At 44.1% G+C, this 22,864-nt stretch overlaps 1 protein-coding gene across 2 annotated transcripts in view; it reads right to left on the bottom strand.

The window, feature by feature from the left end:
- Positions 1 to 22,472, bottom strand: part of CTSC (cathepsin C) — a 32,086-nt gene extending 9,614 nt beyond the window's left edge. The window contains exons 1-4 of one of the 2 annotated variants that reach the window (XM_067568551.1): positions 17,094 to 17,229; positions 10,047 to 10,129; positions 8,267 to 9,497; positions 344 to 510 (exon numbers count right to left, since the gene is read on the bottom strand). In XM_067568551.1, the coding sequence (XP_067424652.1) occupies positions 344 to 510; positions 8,267 to 8,449 (350 nt within the window). In that variant the 5' untranslated portion in view covers positions 8,450 to 9,497; positions 10,047 to 10,129; positions 17,094 to 17,229. Of the gene's footprint in view, positions 1 to 343; positions 511 to 8,266; positions 9,498 to 10,046; positions 10,130 to 17,093; positions 17,240 to 21,975 lie in introns of those variants that run through there. The other variant, XM_067568543.1, reaches the window with a different exon arrangement.
- Positions 22,473 to 22,864: the final 392 nt, after the last annotated feature.

Here is a 22,864-nt window from a genome sequence, read left to right as displayed (position 1 = left end):
CTTTTAGTACAGAAAGTTTATAAACATCTCTGGATCTTTTTTTAAACAGATTAAATGTAGCTTTCCATTTTGCCTGTAATTTCAGCTGAGTTTAAATATGCCAGCATGCCATAGATGAAGAAAATGGATAACCTATCCACTAAGCTGCCCCATCACTATTACTTGCTTCCCCAAGGCCTAAGAAATTTAGTTTCTTTTGGACCACAGACTTGCTGTGATACTATAGCTTTATATCTTGCCCTGTAGCCAGTCCACACATTTTAGTCTGGTACTTAAAATAGAACTGCTCCTTTCACCATATCTCAAAATAAAAAGCCGTCCTCTATTCACTGTTGGCACTCACCTGCCCCTTGGTTTCTGAATAGGGAGCTGGTTCACACGAATGCTGGAGGAAGAGGGTGAAACTTTCTGTCCGATGAAACATGCCCAGTTATGGCCTAGCACATCATGCACCCATCCTGGCAAGGTCTCATGGCAGTAACTGGTTACGTTTTGGCCTTCCTTTTTATACTGTAAACCAAACAAAATGTTAGACAGCAGTACCGCCACGTCAAAAGTCCTGAGTTGAAGAAGTGACACCTGTAATTTGCTACTAAGCCACCAGTCTAATAGCCTCACCACAGAACAAGTACAGCTACGTATCAGAAAAATCTTGCCAGCTATATATCCCGCTTCAGCATTTAATAGTGTCTCTGGAGGACATGCACACGATAGTATCAGCAAATGTGGGGCAATGCATTCTGGACATCCTACCACACAGAACTAGGAGGAAGGCCAGCCAGCAAGTGGGCTACGCAGAGTCCTGTCCACACAATGAAGTTAAAATTACGAACTTGTTATAGAAAGACAATCTGGCTGTAGTTTGGCTTCTGGCTAATCTGGTACAAACTCAGTTAAAATCAGTAATCTGGCCAGGGCATTAGAACCCTCTACACTGATGGTCCTCGGGTACTGTGGCAATAAAGTCAATGAAAGAATCCAGACAAACACACCCTTGGGGTGATGCACTGCCCTATTGAGATACTGCTCTTTCAAAGTCTGAGGCGAGCATGCAAGGAGGACAGCCAGTATCTCTTGTTACCGTCCTTCTGTTACACCACTTAGTTTTTCCATTTCAGAGAGCTGGACCAGAAGGCAAGTTTTCTTCTAGTTGATGAGTGGTGCCAAGAATATGCAAGAAAACAGGTTCACCATGACAGTTTAAAAAAAAATTATTCTAGGCGCAGTTAATGTTGATTCAATGAAGGCAGCTTCAAAGAACAGGGTGGTGTGTTACTGAAATCCCATTTGCATATAAATGCTGTATTGATTTGCTAAATACAAAATACTATTTCCAGTCCATCAAGACCTCAGTGCTTCCTGTTGCTCACCGAATAGCTAAGAATTCAATGTTACACTCTCGTTTTTCACCAGTTAAAAGTGGAATAAAGATTAAGTTACCTAATGAGATCAGTCTACCTATCGACCTAGCATTTGTACTCTGTCCCGCCACATAGCAAAGCTTTGATATCTTACTTTCTGGATTAACAAGGTTTGGAAAGCAGAATACTCCGGACATGTCTACACTAGAAGTGCTCCATTGGCACAGCTGTATTGCGTCTGCTGAAGACGCTGTATGCTGATGGGACAGCGCGCCCCCTTCGGCATAACTACTCCACCTCCGTGAGAGGCAGAAGCTATGTTGGCAGGAGAACGTCTGCCATCAACATAGTGATAGTATGGACAGTGCTTAGGTCACTGCAACCTGCGCCGCTCAGGCCAGGTCTTTTTCACATCCCTGAGTGATGCACGTTAGATTGACTTAAGCGGTAGTGCAGCCCTGCCCTCAGCCTTAGCAAGAGGGAATGTCAAATGAGTACTGGTGATGAGATTCTATTTAGGACCAATTTCACTGAAGTGTTTCTGGGGAACCACTGTAACCACATTGTCACCCGACTTGTAGCTCCTTGTAGTGTAGAAAAAACTGTTAACGGCGCCTCTGGGTCATTCAATGGCCCTGTTCAGTCCAAGGACACACTCAGAACACGGTCAAGTCCCAGTGATATCAAAGATGGAACAACACTGTCAACATGCTAAAGTACATTGTGTCATAGCCACGTCTTTAGACACTGCTGTCTACAGTCCCACTAACCCAGAAAGGTAACTGCTGCAGGCCAGAGAAGCAGCACCTCGGGGATAAGGACATGCAGCTAATAAAGAGAGTAGGAGGTAGGGGTGTTTGTCAGGGCTATGCGGGAACCAGAAACAAGGGAACACATGGTAAAAATAATGAAGTCTACCACAATCTAAGAGAAGTTCTGAGAGTTTTAATCCTCCAGAGGTTTTATAATGTTGGAAAGTTCACTCCTGTGACCAATTTAAGAGCTGCAAGGGTATCACTTCTACATTCAGAAGACAAGCACATCCCCTCCCAACAGGAGCAGGCTGGGGGCACCAAAAGACAATGTTGTTAGTTTGCTCTGTTCATCCCATCTTATTGTGCAAATAAACAGACTGTGCCTGAGGGGAAAGAAATGCACTCTGCTGATTACTTGCGGGAGAGGAGACAGTCAAAGGATTTATTCTACAGTGGAACAGAATAGTCTAGAGAGATTCTCCACAACAGCATTGGTAGAGCCCAGACGGGTCTGTATCACAAACGGAAAGTTATGAACTTTACACTGATAAACAGACACTGACTGCACTATACTTGGCTCTCCATAACAATCCTAGTAGGGGTGCCTACCTGTGCTCTCTAAAAACCACCACCGAATAAACAAAACCAAGCAGTCCTGTTCATGAGTAGTATTGACCTTGAATCTTAATCCATATTCCACCTGCTCGCCCCTCCTCTTCTAACAAGCCAGACACACGTCCACAGCATTTGTCTTGCGGTCAAAATAGGTTGGTGGCAACATTGACAACAGCCATGTCAAACGGAACTGAAGATACACGTTCAGCTGTGAACAGCTCTGCTGTTCAGGTTTGGGACTGCATAAGCTCAGAATAGGCCTGCTTGAGAGTGTATTCCAATGCTGCATTGGCATACAATACTCATTGAAAAGGGAAGGTTTTAAAGCCCTAGTTCCTATGGGTTTAAGACCTGGGAATTTTTTTAAAAACCCTAATCTGTAGTTTTTGCTTAAATTCATCAAATGTCAGTGTGGAGTGTCCAAATTTACTGAAAATGTTCGAGGCAAGGGAAGAGGACAAAATGCCTAAGGTTGCTTATTAGAAAGATATGAGTTACCTGGTCATTTCACATCCTCCTACTGTAACGTCCTATTTATGGTACTGTTATACACCAAGGTGTTCTATTCAGCCGAATAAAAAATGTCAATGATTTTCATGTTTAAAGACTTGCTTTTAATTTGCCTGTAACCCCCTAAACAGATCCACATAGAAACTAGTCAGTTCCAATAGAAATGAAGACGGACGGACCTCCAGCAACGGAATAAAATTGGGCTGGTGACCTCTTACGTTGCTTCATGATTTATAAAGAAAGTCTGAAGTTTTTTCACCGAAAGAAGAAAGGGAGGAAGTTTTAGACTATTAAAATGCAGGTCTTGTTGGGCCTAGGAATATACTGTTAGGTCACATGATTAAATAATGAGCAGGGGTAGCATGGGCCTTATCTTCATTAGGTGTGTTTTTCATACTTGTAAATTAGCATGTTAAACTTCGTGTAGACGAGGCAAGTTGTAATTTTAACACATTAGTTGGTAAAGGTAAACTCTAGAACATGTTAAAACCACAGGTTGCCTTTTCTATACTAGGATCTTATGTTGGATAATGTGCAAACCTACTTTTTTCATAAAGTGCAGATGCAGCCTAAGAAGTAAAGAGATTTTTAATCAGGCTATTTGTTACATAACCTCCAATGTCCAATTTACATTTTGGAGAAAGGAAGTTTTTGTTTAAGATTCAGCATCTCTGCCCCTTCAATTAAGGCAAGAGATATATTCCCTCAGAGATATCTTCCTTTGTTTTGTTGGATTGGTTGGTAAGTTTACAGTCCTCATATCTGAGATACAAAGAAATAAAAAATATTTTTTAAAGATCTCTTTCAGGCACTTTATACATACTACAGGAGTTCAAGAGACCAAGTTATTAAAACCCTCATGTCACCTTTAAGAGGCAGATAGCCTTGCCAACAAGTTGTGTGAGATAATGGTCTGGCATTTTACTGAGATAACTAAAGCCAGAATGAGCTTTAGCAAACTGGAAGTGAAATTTACAGAGAATACTGCTGTTAATTAATACCACTGATACATAATTGGGTGGTCAACTACTTAATATTTATTTTTAAGACCTGTTTTTCCAAAAGAAAAACTAAATCCCCAAGAACATATTGCTCAGCCCTGGATTTCTTTAGAACTGCTGCTAGAGAACAGTGAATTAAGGTGAGAAGAGAATGCAGAGCACTGTCCAGCAGAGGGCATAGCACCAAACAGATAACGCAGCATTAGAATCCCATGTCTTTAAAGTGCTACTTTAAAGTGCTCTCGTTGTTTTTGCTGTATACAGACTAACACGGCTACCCCTCTGGAACTTTTCACAATGAGACATCTTGCTACCTAACCTGATTTAAGAGCACAAATTCACCAATTTCAATCCCAGAAAGGAACCACCTGAACATCTAGTCTGCCCTCCTGAACAACACAAATAAAATTTTAACCAGTAGCTCCTGCCATGGAGGAAATGTTCTTCCCTATTATGTAAATGTACACCAATGAGACAAATAACCAATGGCTGAACTACAGCCTCCTTTGAAAAGGCATCCAGTCTTAATTTAAAAAGACCCCAAGTGATGGAGAATTTACTGCATCCCATGGTTCTGTGGTCAAGTGGTTAATTATCCTATCTGTTAAGAACTTGAAGCTTATTTTCTATTTGAATTCTTCTAATTTCATAGATTTTCTTAATGCCAGAAGGAACCATTATGATCTAGTTTGACCTCCAATGCAGGTCACAGAATTTCACCAGATGATTCCGGCACTGAGCCTATAACATTAGGTTCAGTTAGAAAACATCCTAATTTAAAGGTTTCTAGCCACTGGACATTGTTATACCTTTGCTAGATTAAAGTACCCCTTTAATATCAAATTTTCTCCCTGTGCAGGTAATTCTAGATCAGTGTTTCTCAACCTTTTTGATACCAGGGACCGGCTTCCTATACTGTGTCAGGGTGTAAAAGGGTCCCTTGTTGTGGGCGGAGCCAGTGGCCCTCCCACACCGTCAATCATCGAGGGAGGCCACAACTCCCGGCTACCTGCATCCTAACAAAAGGGAGACAGTCTCCTGCCCTTAGTAGGGTGAGCCCTGGTTCCGGGCCCGGCCCTTAGGCTGGACGCGCCAAGCAAACGGGGATGTAGTCTCTGGCCCTCTGTAGGGCGAGCAAGCAGTTCAAGGCCCCGGCCCTTAGGTAGGTGGAGCAGACCGAAAGGATGCAGTCTCTAGCCCTCAGCAGGGCGAGGCGATAGTCCAAAGCCCGGCCCTCAGGCAGGCTGGGGCAGGCAGTGGGAAGACAGTCTCTAGCCCTCAGAAAGGCGATCAAACAGTCCCAAAGCCCTTAGCGGGCGATCACCCCTAGGTCAGGGTAGGAAGTGCGTCTCCACTGCATTCCAGCCCAGGGACCTGTCAGTGATGGGGTGTCCTGTCACTGGGTCAGCGGGGCTCCAGTCGAAACGCGCTGACTTGATGCAAACGCAAGCTCAGCTGGACTGTAGTCAGTTGTCCCTGGGGTACTTCCTCCTACTTCCTCTCCCTAGCGTACCTGGTCCCTTGAGTTGCTCCCCATCTCCTCGGGGTACTCTGCCCAGGGGAAGTTCCAGAATCCCACAGCCTCCTCGCTTTACAGCAGGTCCGGGAACTCTTCGGAATCATCTGCGGAGGACAGCTCCTCTAGGTCACAGGTCCTGGGGTCTCTTCGGGCTCGCAAGGGGCTGGCAGCCTGGGTAGCTCCTCCAGGTAGCAAGGCCTAGGGGTCTCCTCCGGCCCACCAGGCTCAAGTAGCTCCTCCAGGTCCTCAGGGTCACAGGCAGTGGGCAGCCTCTCCTCCGGGTAACAGTCGGGTGCAGGTTCAGGCCCCGGCACCAAAGGAGAGGCGTCTTTCTCCCTCGGCCGTCTTCCCCTGACTGAGCAGGAAGGCCTGCCTTTTATACTTCCTGTCCCGCCTACCTGCTTCTGGTCAGGTGGTGCTGCGCTCCCGGGCTCCGCCCCCCTGGAGGGGGTTTGGCTTTTCCTCACCGTCAATCTCTGAGGGAGGCCACACCTCCCGGCTACACAGGGAGATCTCAGGCTTCCTATACGATGTCATGGAGATCTCAAGGACCAGTGCCGGTCCATGGACTGGTTGTTGAAAACTCTGTTCTATATTTTATAATTGTAGTTTATCTTGTTGAGCTTCTTATATTTCCCATTATGAACATGTTTTTCATTCTTATAAATCTTCTCTGAAATCTTCCCTAAGTTTTCAATATCCTTTTTAAAGTGCAGAACCCAGAACTGGACACAGTATTCCAGCAGTGAGTACACCAGTACTATAGAAGGTAATACTGTCTTCCATATACCCTTATTTAAATATCCAAGGACCGTGTTAGTTCTTTTGCCTCAATCACTTAAACAGCATGGAATAGTTATGTAAAGCCAAATGTCTTTAAAAAATACTTGAAACAATTTATTCCCTATTTATTCCTTTTCTCCTGTGAAATATATAGTGAGATGCTAATGAGTTTTACTAAGAAAGACCTATTTTATAATTGCAATAGGACTCCAGGGTATGCTAATGGACAATGCACACCTAAATGCTGACAGAACAAAATGTCACCCAGAGAAGCATACCATTGTGTCTTGCTGCCTAATATTAGATTCACTATCTAAATAAATGTAAATCACTGGACAGGAAATGCATTTTTGTACTGGCATCAGGGGAGTACTTGAATAGATCAGACAACTCTTCCACAATAGAAGGTAGTTTACGCCTTAATATATTTCTATTTCATACAATAAGGCTAAGCAAACAGCAAGTGCATATTATTAAATCACACTCAAGTCAAATCATGACAAATTATTAATTTCAATTGACTAGCAGGATTAAAAGGTAATCCACAAATCTAATGGCCCAAATTTAGGGATAAAATGCATTCAAATCTCAAACCTACAAAGAAATACTTTATTTCTTCGGGAGATCCTAAAGTCTAGGCCCACAACTAGCTATTAGTTACTGCAAATACACAGCATGTTCGTAATGTCGTACACCACTGACCCCTGCTTTATCCTTACACAGGTTCCAGCAAGGTCCTGTTTTGTTGGGGTCAGGTGAGGCCAGTTTGCAGCCATTAGCAACTAGGCACTTTAGCTATCATTTTTGCTCCAGAATCTAAGCTCTCTTTTAAATAAGTTAAAGGTTACTGGGATTTAAAAAAAAAAAAAACCAAACAAATTGGGCTTGTAAGCTTTTTAAAAACACCTCAGATATATACAGGTGTCCTTTTAAAATTAAAAAATCATAAATATCATGAGTGTCAAACTTTAGTCATCCCTGGTGTTGCAGGGATGGTACACCCCATCACGTCAGGGGCAGGGGAGAAGGATGTTATAGCCCTGCGACTGAGTTCAAATGACCACCCTTAGCCTCAGGGCAGTGCCGTCTAATGACTGCACAGCTGAATGGCCTAGTGGCCAAAGTCAATATGGCTGCTCTCGTCAGCAGGGCTGTGTGGCCCCAGAACCAGAGTCAATACGGCTACCTTCTTTAGTGAGGCTGGATGGCCTCAGGGCCAGAATCACTATGGCTGTCCCCCCTTCCACGATGTTGCATGGCCTAATGGCCAGAGTCAGAGTGGCTGTCCTTTTTCAGCAGGGTGGCGTAACCTAATGGCCTGAATTAACATGGCTGCCCTCTCCAGCGGGGCCCTGTAGTCTAAGGCCCAGAGTCAATGTGGCTGCCCTCGTCACCAGGGCAGTACGGCCCAATGACCAAAGTCAATATGGCTGCCTTCCTCAGATGGGCTGTATGGCCTAAGGGCCAGAGTCATTACCGCTACCATTGTCAGTAGGGTGGTGTGGCTTAATGGCCAGAGGGGGGTGGGCTGCCACCCAGGGGTGGGTGGTGGCCAGGGTAGGGGGAGCCAGGCCCTCCCTACTCCACCGGGTCCCAGCTGAGGGCCCCATCAGCAGCAAGACTATTTGCCACTGGGTCAGTGGGGATCCGACTGAAACATGCTGACTTAACTCCCAGTTCTACAACCGAATCAATGTCTAGAACCCCTGGGCTGCTTCCTACCCTGTCTTCCAGTGCTGCAGTCCACAGGTCCCCTGGGTCTCTGGGATCATCAGCTGGCAAAGCTCCCAACGACTCTGTCCCCTCTTGGGCTTCCACATGTAGCTGGGCATCTGCCTTGGTCTCAGCACGCCTGGCCTCTGTGGTCTGGGGCTCCAGCAGCTCCTGAGAAGGAGCCTGCAACATGCATCTTCTCTCCTCAGCAGTCAGCCCTGTTTGAGCTGGGCTGTTCCCTTGTATACCGAGGCTCCAGTTGGAGTATGCCCAGCAGTGCCAGGGAGCATGGCCTCCTCTGCCCAAAGAATGGGATTAACCTCTTCTTGTCCAGTGCAGGGCTGGTACACCCCATCACACCTAGTTTTGTTGTGGTGGAGTCTCAGAGGATGTATATTTCCTCACACTTTAATTAAGGAGGTAAAGATGTTGAGTCTTTAACAAAGACTTCCTGCCTCCAAAATGTATATTAGTTATTGAGATTAAATAGGAATTACCAAAAACTAACATAAAAAAGAGTTTTAAACAGTGACTAAATTCTTCCCTTCTTGCTCAACTTTCACACTCTAAACTCTTGTGATGTCACTGTTTTACTAATTCTCCAGGCATCCTGTGCTAGGCTCTAAAGATATGAATTTCTAATGCGAAAAACAGGCACTGAAAATTCACTTTGTAAAAGCCTTTCAAGTCTTAGTTTAAAAAAGGGGGGGAGGGACACAAACTCAATTGTTTCCCTTCATAACTCACCTTTCAGAGCCTGTTCTTTATGGCTGCAAACATCAACTTTCTAAATGTAAAGCGTCAGTGATATTGACACCTGTCAATCTACAAACTGACAAAGAGCTCTAAGAAATGTGAGTTGCTCACATTCATATCAATGGGGTGTTGAATGATGTCATGATTTTAACATCAACTTTGATGTAACTATTTCACTGGTGGTCAAAGCAGCTGAGAATGGAGATGCACGATCATATTAAGATCTGCAAGTGACACCTATTTTGGCATCATGAGAGAGCTGAAGCTTGGGAGAATAACACTTATTTATCCCCCAAATCTCAACCTACTGTTTTAATATTGCAAAGTTTAAAATTGTTTATTACACAAGATAATGGATAAACTTTAGAAGAAACCCTATGTTATAGAAGCCAGTTCCAGTGGATCTGTGGTAGGTTTGATACAGTGTATGTTGGATTTCAACATGCAGCAAACAGCAATCTTATGTGGGCCTAGATTTCAGGACCTGTAGAAGAAACAAGGTACATTCTTAAAAAGCTACATGACCCTCTTAATAATGGGTACCTAGAAAATTCATTAGAAGTGTGTGCTGTTCAATTTTAAAGGGGTTAATCTTATTTATCACCTTTAAAAGAAAGAACATAGCTACCAGCCTTATCTGTACACTGGTTGCTGGGCAGGATTAACTCCTATCATGTAATAGGTGTGAAAGCCAAAAGTTAAATGCTACTCTGCTCCTCCTTCTTTGGGACTACAGTAGGGACTATAGTTGCTATAGCACACTACAAGTTCACTGTATGTCATAAGAGACCACTACTACAAGATTCTCCCCTTGTCATGTGCTGCATCAAACATTCAACATAAAAACTATGACTTGTAACAAATGGCAGCTATGCTGGAATGCAGTACAACTACATTTTTAATTGATGAAAGGCTAAAGAGAGAGAAAAAAGTAGGAGTCCTACACAAAAAGCTACAGACAAACAAGTTCTTCTTTGCTAGGCAATATTTATACAAACAACTGAAAGCTACAAAAATATATGGATAAGCTCACCCAGTCCATTCCTTTGGTGTGGCAAGTCATTTCCCCACAGTGCCCAGGCGTAAGAACAAATGACTTGTAAAATCAGTGAGATCCTACAAAAATTTTACAGTGGATGACTGGTAAGTAGGTTGCAAGAACAAAGGAAAATTATATATTAAAAAAACCCAATAGTAGACATGTATTAAGGTCAAACGTCTCATATTTGTATCCTTAAGGCATAATACTCTGTTATAACCATTGTACACAAGCCCACAACACTCTATTAATAATCAGTTATACAAATTATATGCCCCTTTTACAGAAAAAGAGAAAGCTAGTGATTTAGTAACTTACCCCAGTACAAACTGAAGTTAGTAGCAGTTTACCCTGTATACACTGCGGGGAATGTAGCAATTGTCATTCTAGATCAGATCCTGGTCCACCTAGTCCAGTATCCTGTCCTTGACGGTGGCAAGTACTAGACGCTTCAGAGGACAGTTTAAGAACCCTGCCGTAGGCAAATATGTGATAATCTGCTCCCCCATCAGTCTGACATGTTTGTGCCAGTGCAGCTTTCCAGAGAACTTAGCCAATGATGGCTGAGACCAGGGTAAATCTGCAGTGTAGAAAAGGCCTTAGTACTGGGACTAGTACTAGGCTCAATCATGTATTTCTATCAAGGTTACAGTTCAACTGGCCAGAGAAACACTAAAAACAAACATCTGACTTTGTTGCCAAAGTCTTAAGCCAGCTAACAAAGAGAGGGTCATGAAAGCAAGGCAGCTTTCATGTGGGTGTACTTCTAATATGCAACTCCACAACTTCTTCAAGATGAACAGCGGTCAGCTTAACTTCGGGGATGAAGAAAAGTGACCAACTTCACACTTTAGAACTGTAGTTTCTGCTGGCATGATACATGAAATAGTAACCTTTTTAAAATATATAGAAGTTTGTGCCCAATTAGCCACCTAGTACTGAGTGTATCAATGCTTAGAATAAAATAAACTTTCTATTTGGGTCAACTAACAAAATTTAACAACCTGTACACACTGTAAAATAAGGGTGTCCAAATACCTATTTATAGATATGATGGTAGCATTGTAAAAAGATAGTTAAGATTCTGCTTCATACCATCTACAATTTCAAGATCAAACTGTTTTAGCAATATCATGGGACAGCTATAATTGTATCTGCGGCTATAGAAAATTTTACAACATGACTAGGAACAAGAGACAATTAAACAAACTCTGGTTTCAAAGCTAGCGTTGTAGGACATTTAATTTCTAATCCCAGCCCTTTATCATGGGCCGTTAGCAGACAAGGCTCAATGCATGTTTTATTTGAACTTCTGCTTCTAGTTTAGTCAACTCTTCTATTCAAGTTTCCCTCCGCAGCCCTTCCACATGTAAAGCACTAATAATCCTGTAGAGAACAAGAGAAATGAGAGGGAAGAACTGGGAGGAAGAATGATCTTGTAAATTAGGGAATAATTTCTTCCTTGCCAATGAGCTGCGAGGTTCCAAAGTTAGGGTGAAGTGCATTTTGTTAGTACCACCCTAATCTGCCAATCATTCACCTGTATTAACCAAAGTAAAAGGTTTTCAAAGGAGTGGAGAGATATTCAGAAATAAGTTTTTGCCATGAAAATCGGTTTCTTCCACTGAGAGTGCTCTTGGTTATAATCCCAGCAACACTTTCATTGCCCTTGTTATAGCCCTGCATTCTAAACAAGGAAGGCTAAAAGGTAATCTGCCAAAGAAAAAAAATCCTGTCTGCCTCTTCTTGCTTCTTTATGATGAGTAAAGCGGTGTTTCTTTTTCATTAGAAATTCAGGTTTTGTTTAACCTGTTTTGCCTGAAGAACTGTGTACTGCTGGATATCATTCTACTTGTCACTACTGACACCAAGCAACTAAAGCCAGCCAACAGAGGAAGTGATTTTTTCATTCACACTATTTAAGAAGAGTTTATTTTAGTCATGTGACAGCCACCTCTTGGACAACACACCAGGATTGAATTTGGCACCTCCAGAACTAAAAGTATGATCTGCTACACTTTGAGCCAAATAGCCAACTCTCTGCAGTTAGGGGCTGTAACAATTCATCCTCTCTGGGAGGAGGAAGAGATGGGGAGCTGTAACACTAACTGGTGGGTTGTATGAATATTGAGCTAATGCAACTATCAGAGGGAAGGAAAGCTCTTGCTAAACACTCAGCACTCATTCCCTGTTCAATTAAGAGCTGAATACACATCTCTGAATCCCCCAGGAAGACAGAGAAGACAAGAGACTCCTGGCATTTTCAGGGTTAAAAAAAAAAAAAAAAAAAAAAAAAAAAACAAACAAAAAAAAAAACCAACAAACAAAATGGGCTCAACTTTTAGGCCTTCTTTACACATCATAAAGCTAAAAATGGCACGAACAGTTTTTGCTTTCTGGATCAACTTTTATTTTCAGTTATGTCTAAGTACTCCTAAAGATCAATCTTAAAATAATATTTTGCATTTCAGCTTTGAATGTTCTGAACATTTTATAATAGGTATTTCTAGGTAAATAGCATGCCTGGCACTGCGAAGTTAAGAGTCAGATGGCCCTTTCCCTAAAGATTTTACAGTAGAAGATAAATGGACCAGATCAGCTGGTGCTAGCTAACGTACCTCCACTGATTTCAAGAAAGCTATACCAATTTACATCAGATGAGAATCTGGCCCAGGTAGTTTTCGACCTGACACAGACCAAAGCTATGATTCACTGATCTGCAAATTTACAGGAGAGACTGGACTTCCTCTGAAGCATGCCACAAGCTATGTCCCTCAGCATCTTAACATTCCCACTTGCAGCCATAAAATAGAAACAACCAGCCTCCTTCCTTGTTCAGCCATTGCAGAAACTGCAAACTCTTGTCTAAACCTCAGAAAAAGTTGCACTGAGAACTGTGAACACTAAGCTTCTGTTCTATTTACTCATGGTTTCCAAAATGATCTTTGCCTTCCTTTTATAATCTGTCTCAGGAATTGCCTATACAGCAGGGGTACTCAATAGGTGGCCCGAGGTCCATATCTGGACTGCCAGAGGCTTTTCACTGGACCACAGGGCGTGTCAGGACTGGGGCTGCCGCCAAGGCTTGGGGCTTCAGCCACAGCCCACCTGGAAGGACTCCATTTAGGGAGGACGGGGACCCCAAAGTTACGAGTCGGCCCCAGGTGCCTGCCAGATCTGCTGCTGCCAATCCCGTGTCAATCCATTTAAGGAGGGCGGGGGACACCTGCCACTTGAGTTACTGTCAGCCCCAGGCACCTGCTCCCCCAAACCCACCAGCACTAGCCCTCCCCTCCCCCACCACACTAATGATGCCTGGCCCCCCCCAGAGTTTTGTGGTCTGGTCAAAAGCCCCTGGATTTGGCCCACGGTCCACCTATTGACTACCTTACAATAGGTCCTGGGTGTATTACACAGCATTGCATGTGTTTGTTGAACAGGGGCACTAGCAATGTGAAAAATGTTTCTCTGGGGTCCAGACGCTGACCAAGAAATCTGGACCTTGACAACTGACTGCCCCTGCTTTACAGCATCCAAAGGAGAATGGGACTTATTCAGTCCGGCAAGTTAGTTACAATTTGCTTAATGATATCAACTTAAATAATCCCACCTAATGTGTGGAAGAATGAAGACTTTAACCCAGGTGTGTCCTGCTGAAGGAGATTGAAACATTGGTAGTCAACAGTGACTAGCCCAGCAATTCAATAAGCACATCTTATGTCTCCAACTACTAATAGCATCTGCAAAACCAGGAATGCATCAAACTGCCATGCAGTAGGCAAGGAGTCTCAGATTTTTTCCTCTGGATCTGAAACAGCTTTATTCTTCCTTGTTCATGCCTTCAATACTCATTCCTGAGTATCTGAGGCATATCATATTCAAGCACACTCATTAGGTAGCAGTTACTACCACATTTCCAGTCACTGAGCAGCTTTCGCAAACATGTAAGAATAGGTCAGATCGATGTGTTTACCAGTCTGATCTCCATGGTCCTTTGACTCAGTTAGTGCTCTCCAAATGGACTTTGATTTCACAAGAGCCAAGTTTAATCTCTTGTGGATGCTACTGGAGCCCACATCGTTCCCTGGCAACTATTGCATCATCTGTCGAAACATAGCTTGTTTACATTTCTTCAGAAGCCACGGGCTGTTTCTACAGTTTACCAAGATGTAACCTGATAACTGACATTTGTCACAACTGCTCACTGTATTGGCTCTTGAAGCAACTCTTCACATTTAATGTGAAAGACGTCAGCCTAAGGATCCCACTGTCTGTGTCAGTCTAATATTTCCCCTAAGCGTGTCTGTCAAGGGAAGTAACACTATTATGTTCAACTCAGGCAGGTGGAATTAATAGTTCAGTCCTAGATGTGTGAGAGAAAACAAGCCAGTATATGCCCTAGTAAAGGCAACAATTCATGGTGGGATGTGCAGTGCCTCCTGCTAGGGGTCATTAAAGTTCTTTTAGGGATTTACCATTACGTTGTCCAAGGTGAACTGCAAAGCAAAGCAAAAAATAACTAGATCTCATTCTTTACTACTTTATAATATAATCTTTTAAAATTTTAAAGGCCAGACATGATCATTATGATAGTCTAACCTGACAACCTGCATACTACAGGCCAGGGAACCTCACCCAATAATTCCTGGTAAACTGTAGCATATTTAAAAAAAGATATGTAGTCCTGATTTAAAGAGGTCAAGTGATGGAGAATCCAGATTAGCTCATTAGAGTCTTATTTCCTTCACTGCTAGTGCTGCATCATGAAGCAGCAGGAGGCTGTGACCCATGCTGCCCTTCTCCCTTCACCCCAACTGTGGCCCGTCTACCCTGCTGGGGTTGGGGTGGGAGAAGCTGCAGCTCAGTTTACTGCCTCATGTGACCTCATTCACGTCTAATAATGACTTGTCCAGATCAAGAAATTAACCAGAATAGCTATTCTGGAATTTCTTTTTCTGATTTCGCTTACCCCACTTTGGAAGAGGATTAAGCGAAATCAGAAAAAGGCACTCTTTTATTCTGGAATAAGAGTATCAATGAGGGGGGCTATTCCAAAATAGCTACTGCAGTTTAAATTCACACCCTGCCTTTATTCTGGAATAATTTCCCCATGCAGACAAGCCCTAAAGCTCCTACCAAGGCTCTCTATCAAAAGGAGGGCTATTTTCAATGTGTAAAGGCTGTCTACTGTGTCTCCCATAGTACTATCATCAGCAAGTTAGTATGGGTTGGATGAATGAACTATAAGATGGAGAGAAAGCTGGCTAGACCATTAGGTTCAACAGGTAGTGATCAACGGCTCAATGTCTAGTTAGCAGCTGGTAACAAGCAGAGTGCACCAGGGGTTGGTGCTGTGGCCGGTTTTGTTCAACATCTTCATTAATGATTTGGAGGATGGAATGGACTGCACCCTCAGCAAGTTTACAGATGACACTAAGATGGGGAGAGTGGTAGATACCCTGCAGGTTGGGATAGGGTACAGAGTGATCTAGACAAATTGGAGGATTGGGCCAAAAGAAATCTGATGAGGTTCAACAAGGACAAGTGCAGAGTCCTGCACTTAGGACAGAAGAATCCCATGCACACCCACAGGCTGGGAAACCGACGGCCTAGGCAGCAGTTCTGCAGAAAAGGACCTGGGGTTACAGTGGGCAAGAAGCTGGATACGAGTCAACAGTGTGCCCTTATTGCCAAGAAACGAGCATTGCCAGCACACCGAGGGAAGTGATTATTCACCTCTATTCGACACTAATGAGGCCACATTTAGAGTATTTTGTCCAGTTTTGGACCCTCTTGCCCAACACAAAGGATGTGAACAAACTGGAGTCCAGCAGAAGGCAACAAAAATGATTAGGGGGCTGGAGCACATGACTTATGAGGAGAGACTGAGGGAACTAGGCTTGTTTACTCTGCAGAAGAGAAGAATGGGGGGCAGGGGGTTTTGATAGCAGCCTTTAACTACCTGAAAGGGGGTTTCAAGGAGGATGGAGCTAGGCTGTTCTCAATGGTAGTAAATGGCAGAACTAGGAGCAACGGTCTCAAGTTGCAGTGGGGGAGGTCTAGGTTGGATATTAGGGAAAACTTTTTCACTAGGAGAGTGGTGAAGCACTGGAATGGGTTACCTAGGGAGGTGGTGGAATCTCCATCCTTAGAGGTTTTTAAAGTGCAGTTTGACAAAGGCCTGGCTGGGATGATTTAGTTGGGGTTGGTTCTGCTTTGACAAGGGGTTTAACTGGATGACCTCCTGAGGATCCTTCCAACCTCAATCTACTATGATTAATTTAAAAAAAAAAAAAAAAAGATTTAAGGATATTTTTATTCATTATAAAGAAACAAAGGTCTGCTTCTGGTATCCCATTTACTTTTAGCAGATTTATAGTATGTTGGTCTAAATACAACAAAATGGCCTCTTGGTTATGCAAATCAAGGTGGAGATGAACAAATACTGTCTATACTAATACTTCATTACAGGGTCTTGGAGTAATGGGCTAATCAGTACCAATCCAATGACATCAGCCCAGTTGATGCCGGTTTCCCCCATTCAGTTAAGATAGTAATCACACCCAAATTAATCATTCTGAAAAGATCAATCCAGTCCATCAGGAAAGTATTTTCCCTATCAACTTCTGTCAACTTCTTTAATCAGAACAAAGCCAGGACAAAAAGAGTATCAATAATATAGCTGGATAAGCAAGAATGTCTGGATCAACAATCCATAGCCTACACTGGTGAATAGTTTTTTGTTTTTGTTTTTTTAAATAAAAATACTTAGTCCTTATATCTTGCTTTTTCAGCAGCAGATCTCGAAGGTCATTATCGTTATTACACCTTTTACAGATAGAGAAAAGGATGCACAGTTAGGTGAAGTATATTGCCCAAGATCACCCAGCAGTCCAGTGGCAGAATCAAGAATGGAACTCAGTTCTCTTTGAGTCCCAGTGGCATATGCTAGCCACTAGGCAACACCACTATGAAGAGAAAGAGTACAGATAGATTTTGAGGGGAAAAAAACATGAAAAATGGAATAAAAATTAAACTTACCTTAAAAAATGCAAACCATTTGTAATCATTTATTACAACTTCAAAGCCTTGATTGTAAATTATGGTGAAGAAGCCATAATTGCCCAGATCATCTTGAGCTACATCCAACTTCTGAAGAGTCACAACTACTTTTTTTTCCACAGCTCCTGAAGAGATGAGACAATTTTTACATGGATCGGTTAAGCTGAAGTTGACTGTGGCGCTTACAAAGTTACACTATCAGACCTTTAAAATACGTCTCATGGGACACACAGAGAGCACTAAATTGGCAGATACAAGTTTATCAGGCTCAATTTTTTGCTTGATATATTTTTTCTGTTGGTGCACTAGACTTTTTCAGTGCTTTATAGGATTTATATATTTGGGTTTGGCACATGAGAAGTACTGAGTATCTGTTGCAGGCATAGATTTATTTTACTTCAGTGGAATCTATTATACAAGCTTACTTAACTCTGGATATTATCAGCAGTGAAATGACTGGCCCTATCACTGCAAAGCAAGAAGTGGTTTCTTAACACACACCTGTTGCTAGGTATTGTAAGTGCTCTGCCATTCAGTGCCATGTGGCCTAGAACAAACACTGGAAGGCACTTCCAGCAGAAGCACCCTTCATCTCTTCAGAATCCCTCCAGGCTCACTTCCCACAACTAAAATCTCAACTCTCGGCAAGAGAAGCAGCAGAGCACAGCCAGACTGAAAATCAAAGACAGCCAACCCAGAAGAATATGAAAGAGAAAACAAGCTCTCCAGAGAGTTCTCTCCCACCTCCCCTCCTGTTAGGGTTTGTTTCAATTCCTCTTGATACTATCAGCCTAATTGTGATTGTAAAGCTCTTCAGGCAAAGAACCTGTCTTTTTGGCTATGAAGTGCCAAGTGGAACAATAGACCTAAATAACACCATCCAGCCACACCCAGGAGTAAGAGATGAGGAGGTGTTGGAGAAGTCTGTAATAAGATCCAGGCAGATGTGTGAAGGTGGAGTGACTGGAAGCAGAGAAGGGAATTTAGGGCTGGGATATCCTAAATTAAAACAAAGGCGGAATATGAGAAAAAGGCCAGATTTTAGATGATTTATGTGCAATCCCCACCCTGGGCTAGGGAAGAAAGCAGCTATTTCACCAACGTCGCTCAATTAAATTTACATCGACGCAGAACATTTTAAATGTTTTTTAAACAACTGTTAAAAAAGGGGCTGCAATCAGATTTGCACGTAGCCGGGTCCAAACCACTTTAATTTTTTTAAAAGAAAAGGTCGCCAGCCCAGATCCACTGCAACGACTAACTTTGAGATGCCTCCAAGCCACAGAAAAACCCTTTGATCCTCGAAGTCTGAGTTACGCGCCTAGGAATGGGGAGAGACAGGTGCCTTAGAACGTTACCCACAAACCTTAGCAAGCTAGGCAGGGAGATGGCAATGAGAGGAGTGTGTCTAAGACCCACCCTTTCTAAGTCCCAGCTGCAGGAGCAGGAGGTGCCTATCTCTGGTAGCTGGAACCAGGGGAAGATGGTTATTCTTCCGTCTAATTTGTGTGTGTGTAGGACCAATCCAGTAGGTGTGGTCAGAGGTAGTATAACTCCACACAAAACAGTGGGAAACAGACTAAATGAGAGGGGGAGAAGCTCCCTCATAACTTTTAGGCCAGTGGCTAAGGTATTCACTCGTCTGCCAGGTGAGAACAGAGATCTGCTACCCCGCAGGTGAATGCTCTAACCATTGGGCTATCACATCTCACTCTCTGGCTCAATATTTAATGATTAAATTAAAGGATCAATTGGGCTAGAGTGAGAATTACGCTCTCTAGCCCAGTGGTTAGGGCACTCTCCTGCAAGGTTGCAGACCCCTGTTCAAATCCTCTCTCATCAGGTGAAGAGGGGACTTGTAACGGCAGGATCTCCCACATCCAGGTGGGAACCCTAACCACTGGGCTATATATTATGAGGGAAGTTGTTGTCGTCCCTTGCCCCCACTCTTTTGCGTGGAGTTAGGCTGCCTCTGAGCACACCTATCAGATTGGGTCCTACACATCAGCATGGCATTCTGCTAAAGTAAACTGGAAAAATATGGGCTTGGCAGAACTACCCTTAAGTGGATACATAAGAAGTTAAACAACTACAAACAAAGAGCAACCATCAATGGAAAGATGTCAGATTGGAAGGAGGTCTCAAGTGGGGTTCCACAGGGATCTGTTCTGGATCCGGTGTTGTTTAACATCTTTATTAATTACCTGGATGTAGGAATAGAGAGCACACTGATCAAATTTGCAGATGACACAAAGCTGGGGGGGGGGGGAGAGTTGCCAAACCTTTGAAGAATGGAGGAGATGGGAGGGATTGCCAACCCTTTGAAGAATGGAGGAGATGGGAGGGATTGCCAACCCTTTGGAAAATTCAGAGGGATCTTGATAAATTGGAGAACTGGGCTAAAGACAAGAAAATGAAATTCAGCAAAGACAAATGTAGAGATGCTACACTTAGGCCTGGTCTACACTGATTGGCAAATTCGGTGGCAGTCAACGGGAGTTACGCAAGTTACATAGAGTAACTTGCGTAACTCCCATCGACTTTGTAACGTCCGTTTTGCATGTCCATCTCCACTACGTTGCGCTGACAGGAAATGAGTACCCGTCGACGCAGCGCTACGTTTTTTTGGAGGTGGTTTTATTAGATCGACTTCTGGATTGGAGTGTGTCTTCACATATTCTTAGGAAAGGAAAGCCAATGTGCAAACACAGAATGGGGAGAAATTGGCTTGACAGCAGCACTGTTGAGAAGTATCTGGGAGTTGTGATCACAACCTCCGTGTGAGTCAGTCATGATATGCTGTTGCAAAAAAAGCAAATGCAATTTTAGAGGCATAGCATGCAAGTCATGGGAAGTGATAGTATTGCTCTACTCAGCACTGGTTAGGCCTCAGCTAGAGTACTACGTCCAGTTTTAGTCATCAATATATAGAAAGGATGGAGAGAAACTGGAAAGGATCCAGAGCCAAGCGACAAAGAAAACCAAAGGGATGGAATGCAAGCCATATGAGCAAAGACTGAAAGAACAGCTATGTTTAGTTTGGAAAAGAGGAGATTAAGTGGGGACATGATAACTGGCCTTCAAACACTTGAAAGGCTGCCATAAAAAAGATGGATAAAAGTTGTTCTCTACTGCCACAGAGGGCAGGACCAGAGGCAATGGGTTCAAATTACAGCATAGCTGATTTAGATTAAATCTCGGGAAAAAATTCCTCACTGTAAGGACAGTAGGACAATGGAACAGATTGCCTTGGGAGGTTGTGGAAGCTCCTTCACTGGAGGTTTTCAAAAGGAGGCTGGATAGCGTTCTGTCCTGGATGGATTTAGACCCAACAAATCCTGCATTTTGGCAGGGGGTTAGAGGAGGTGACCTGCGATCCTTTCTAGCCCAATGTTTTTATGATTCTAAGGCAGTTAGTTCCCTTGTCTGTGGATTACTCTGGGGCTTAGGTAGGAGACAGGGTATGTTTACACTTTGAGCTGAGGTGATTCCTTGCCTGAGGAGATATACTAACAACAGAGCATAGCTGTGGCAGCACAAGAGGTGGGAGGGGATAGCAGCCCAAGTAACTAGATCTGTGATGGGCCCTTGCCCATAGCTGGGGTGGTTAGCTCCTTACACTCCATTTTTAAGGCACTAGATTAATGAGAGCTAGCATGACTGTGTTTCCTGGAGCTGGGAATTGCACCTTCAGCTCAAAGTGTAAAATACCCCTAAGGTGAGGCAGCAGGGGGCATGCCCAGAGGCAAGAAGTTAGGCACACTTTGCTGCAAAAAATGTCGATGCTGAGTGAGTTTAGGCACCTCCAGGTTACATGGCAGTCAGGAGGAGGACCACAGACACTTCTAAAAATGGGGCTTAGATGCCTAAGTCTGGGGGTTAGGGGTTCAAGTACCTTTGAGGATCCAGATGCTTGCCCCCATTAGAAAAGGCATCCAAGACTAACTACAACCACTTTTTAAACACAAAAGTAACAAAGAGTCTTTGTTCCTGGCATGAGCAAGGTCAAAAAAGACAAGGAAATGAAGAAATCAGATGCAGCTTTCCTATTTAAAGTTACAAGCCTTAAAAACACAAATTACTCAGATCTGTAGACTTGATTAATTTGCAACGAATGTGCCCTTTAGCCACACATGATGAGACTTGGAGGGAAATTCCACTGTTGGTCACTATCTTCCATTCTAATCTCCTGAATTTGTCATAACACATTGCTGCTTAGTAAGAGAATGAAAATGTCAATATTTATAAAAGAAAAGTTCTGGAGCAGTTTTTGGAGCTCAGATTCAGTTCCCTACAGAACTGCCCAGGCTCACACAAAGTTCTCCTTCTACTTCCTCTTTTGATCTCTGAACTGATACATCTCTAGAGTTGGGTAACATCACAGTGGGAATTTCCTAAGAACAGCTGAACATGAACCAGAACGAAGTTATTTCAAGAGAAGAAACAAAATGTACACGTTTCCACTGAGTTCTTATAGGGACAAGGGGCCATGTTTCCCGACAACCTCCCTTACACAAATACCCCGTGGGTATCTAGTTTCCCACTAAGTGGTTGGGGGAACAGGAGAAAGAAAGCTGTTCAAACAGGAGTGGATCAGACTACCCCTGGATTTTAAAAAAAAGGCAGTGGCACAGAACATATTTTACCAACACTCTTCAGGGGCCAAAGGGCTTTTCTTTGTTTGTTGGAAAAAGGATTTTAACCAAAGCTTGTTTGTCTGAAAGAGTCTCACTTTATCGTGCCGGCCAGACGGGGGGCAAAGGAATAAGAAAGAGAAAACCAGATGGAGAAAGACAATAAACGGTGGGGGGGGGGGAATAAAGGGCAGGAGGGAGCAATGCCCCCCACCCCCAGCACTTACCCATCTCCGAGCAGTTAATGTGCCGGTTCTGGCCCCCCTTCCCCACCTGGAAGACCCAGGTGCCCTCCAGGTCCTCAAAGGTGCAGTTGGCCGGGGTGTCGGCCAGCGACTCCCGCAGCTGGGAGAGCAGGAGGACGGGGAAAAGGCACCACGGCAGGCGCCCCATGCTGGCGGGGGGAGGGAGCCGAGAGGGTCGCTGGACCAGGCGGCGCGGAGACCCAGCAGGGGCAGCAGGATCCCGTCTCTCTCCCCCGGCCCGGCTCGCTCAACAACGCGCTGCCGGGACGGTCTGGGGCAGGCGGCGCGAGCGGACTAGGGCCAGTCCCGGACCCGCCCCGGAGGCATCACGTGGGGAAGGGGAAGGTGGCCGGGCCTGGCCTCCGCCTCCCCCGGAGCTGCCGGGCCGCCCCGCGCCTGCAGCAGCGCAGCCTGGGGGCGGCAGTTCTGCTGACGCGGCGCCTTGCAGCCGCAGGGCGGATATAGCAGCAAGCCGGGCTGCCTCGTAGGGTGACCGGCCAGCCAGGCCTGTTATCCCGACCGAGCCGCCGCTCACGCTCTCCCCCGCGCAACCAGAGGCAGGGCCCCGGCCCCTGGCTCGAGCAGGTCCCACGGAACAGCAAGAACAACAATCTTGAGTCAAAACATTTTCAACCAGTTGTTGGAGACGCCTCCATTGTAGAGATGGGACAAGACACCAAAAAAAAAAAAAAACCCCACCCCAAAAACCCACCACTGAATTTGGGGGTGTGGTGGAGGTAGGAGGGCAGTTCAGATGAAATCGAAGCCAGGTCCAAGCACGTTGGTTCCTAGATGAGAACCACCCCTGCTTCTGATTTGGCAACACCCCAGTGACCAGTTTTTACGGAATCAAACTCAAACCACCTTGATT

This window comes from Emydura macquarii, unplaced genomic scaffold (assembly GCF_026122565.2).
Source record: "Emydura macquarii macquarii isolate MOO-44397 ecotype Brisbane River unplaced genomic scaffold, CSIRO-AGI_Emac_v2 contig_318, whole genome shotgun sequence".
NCBI lineage: Eukaryota > Metazoa > Chordata > Testudines > Chelidae > Emydura > Emydura macquarii.
Note: the sequence above shows the minus strand (reverse complement) of the source record. Positions and strands in the feature narration are given on the sequence as shown.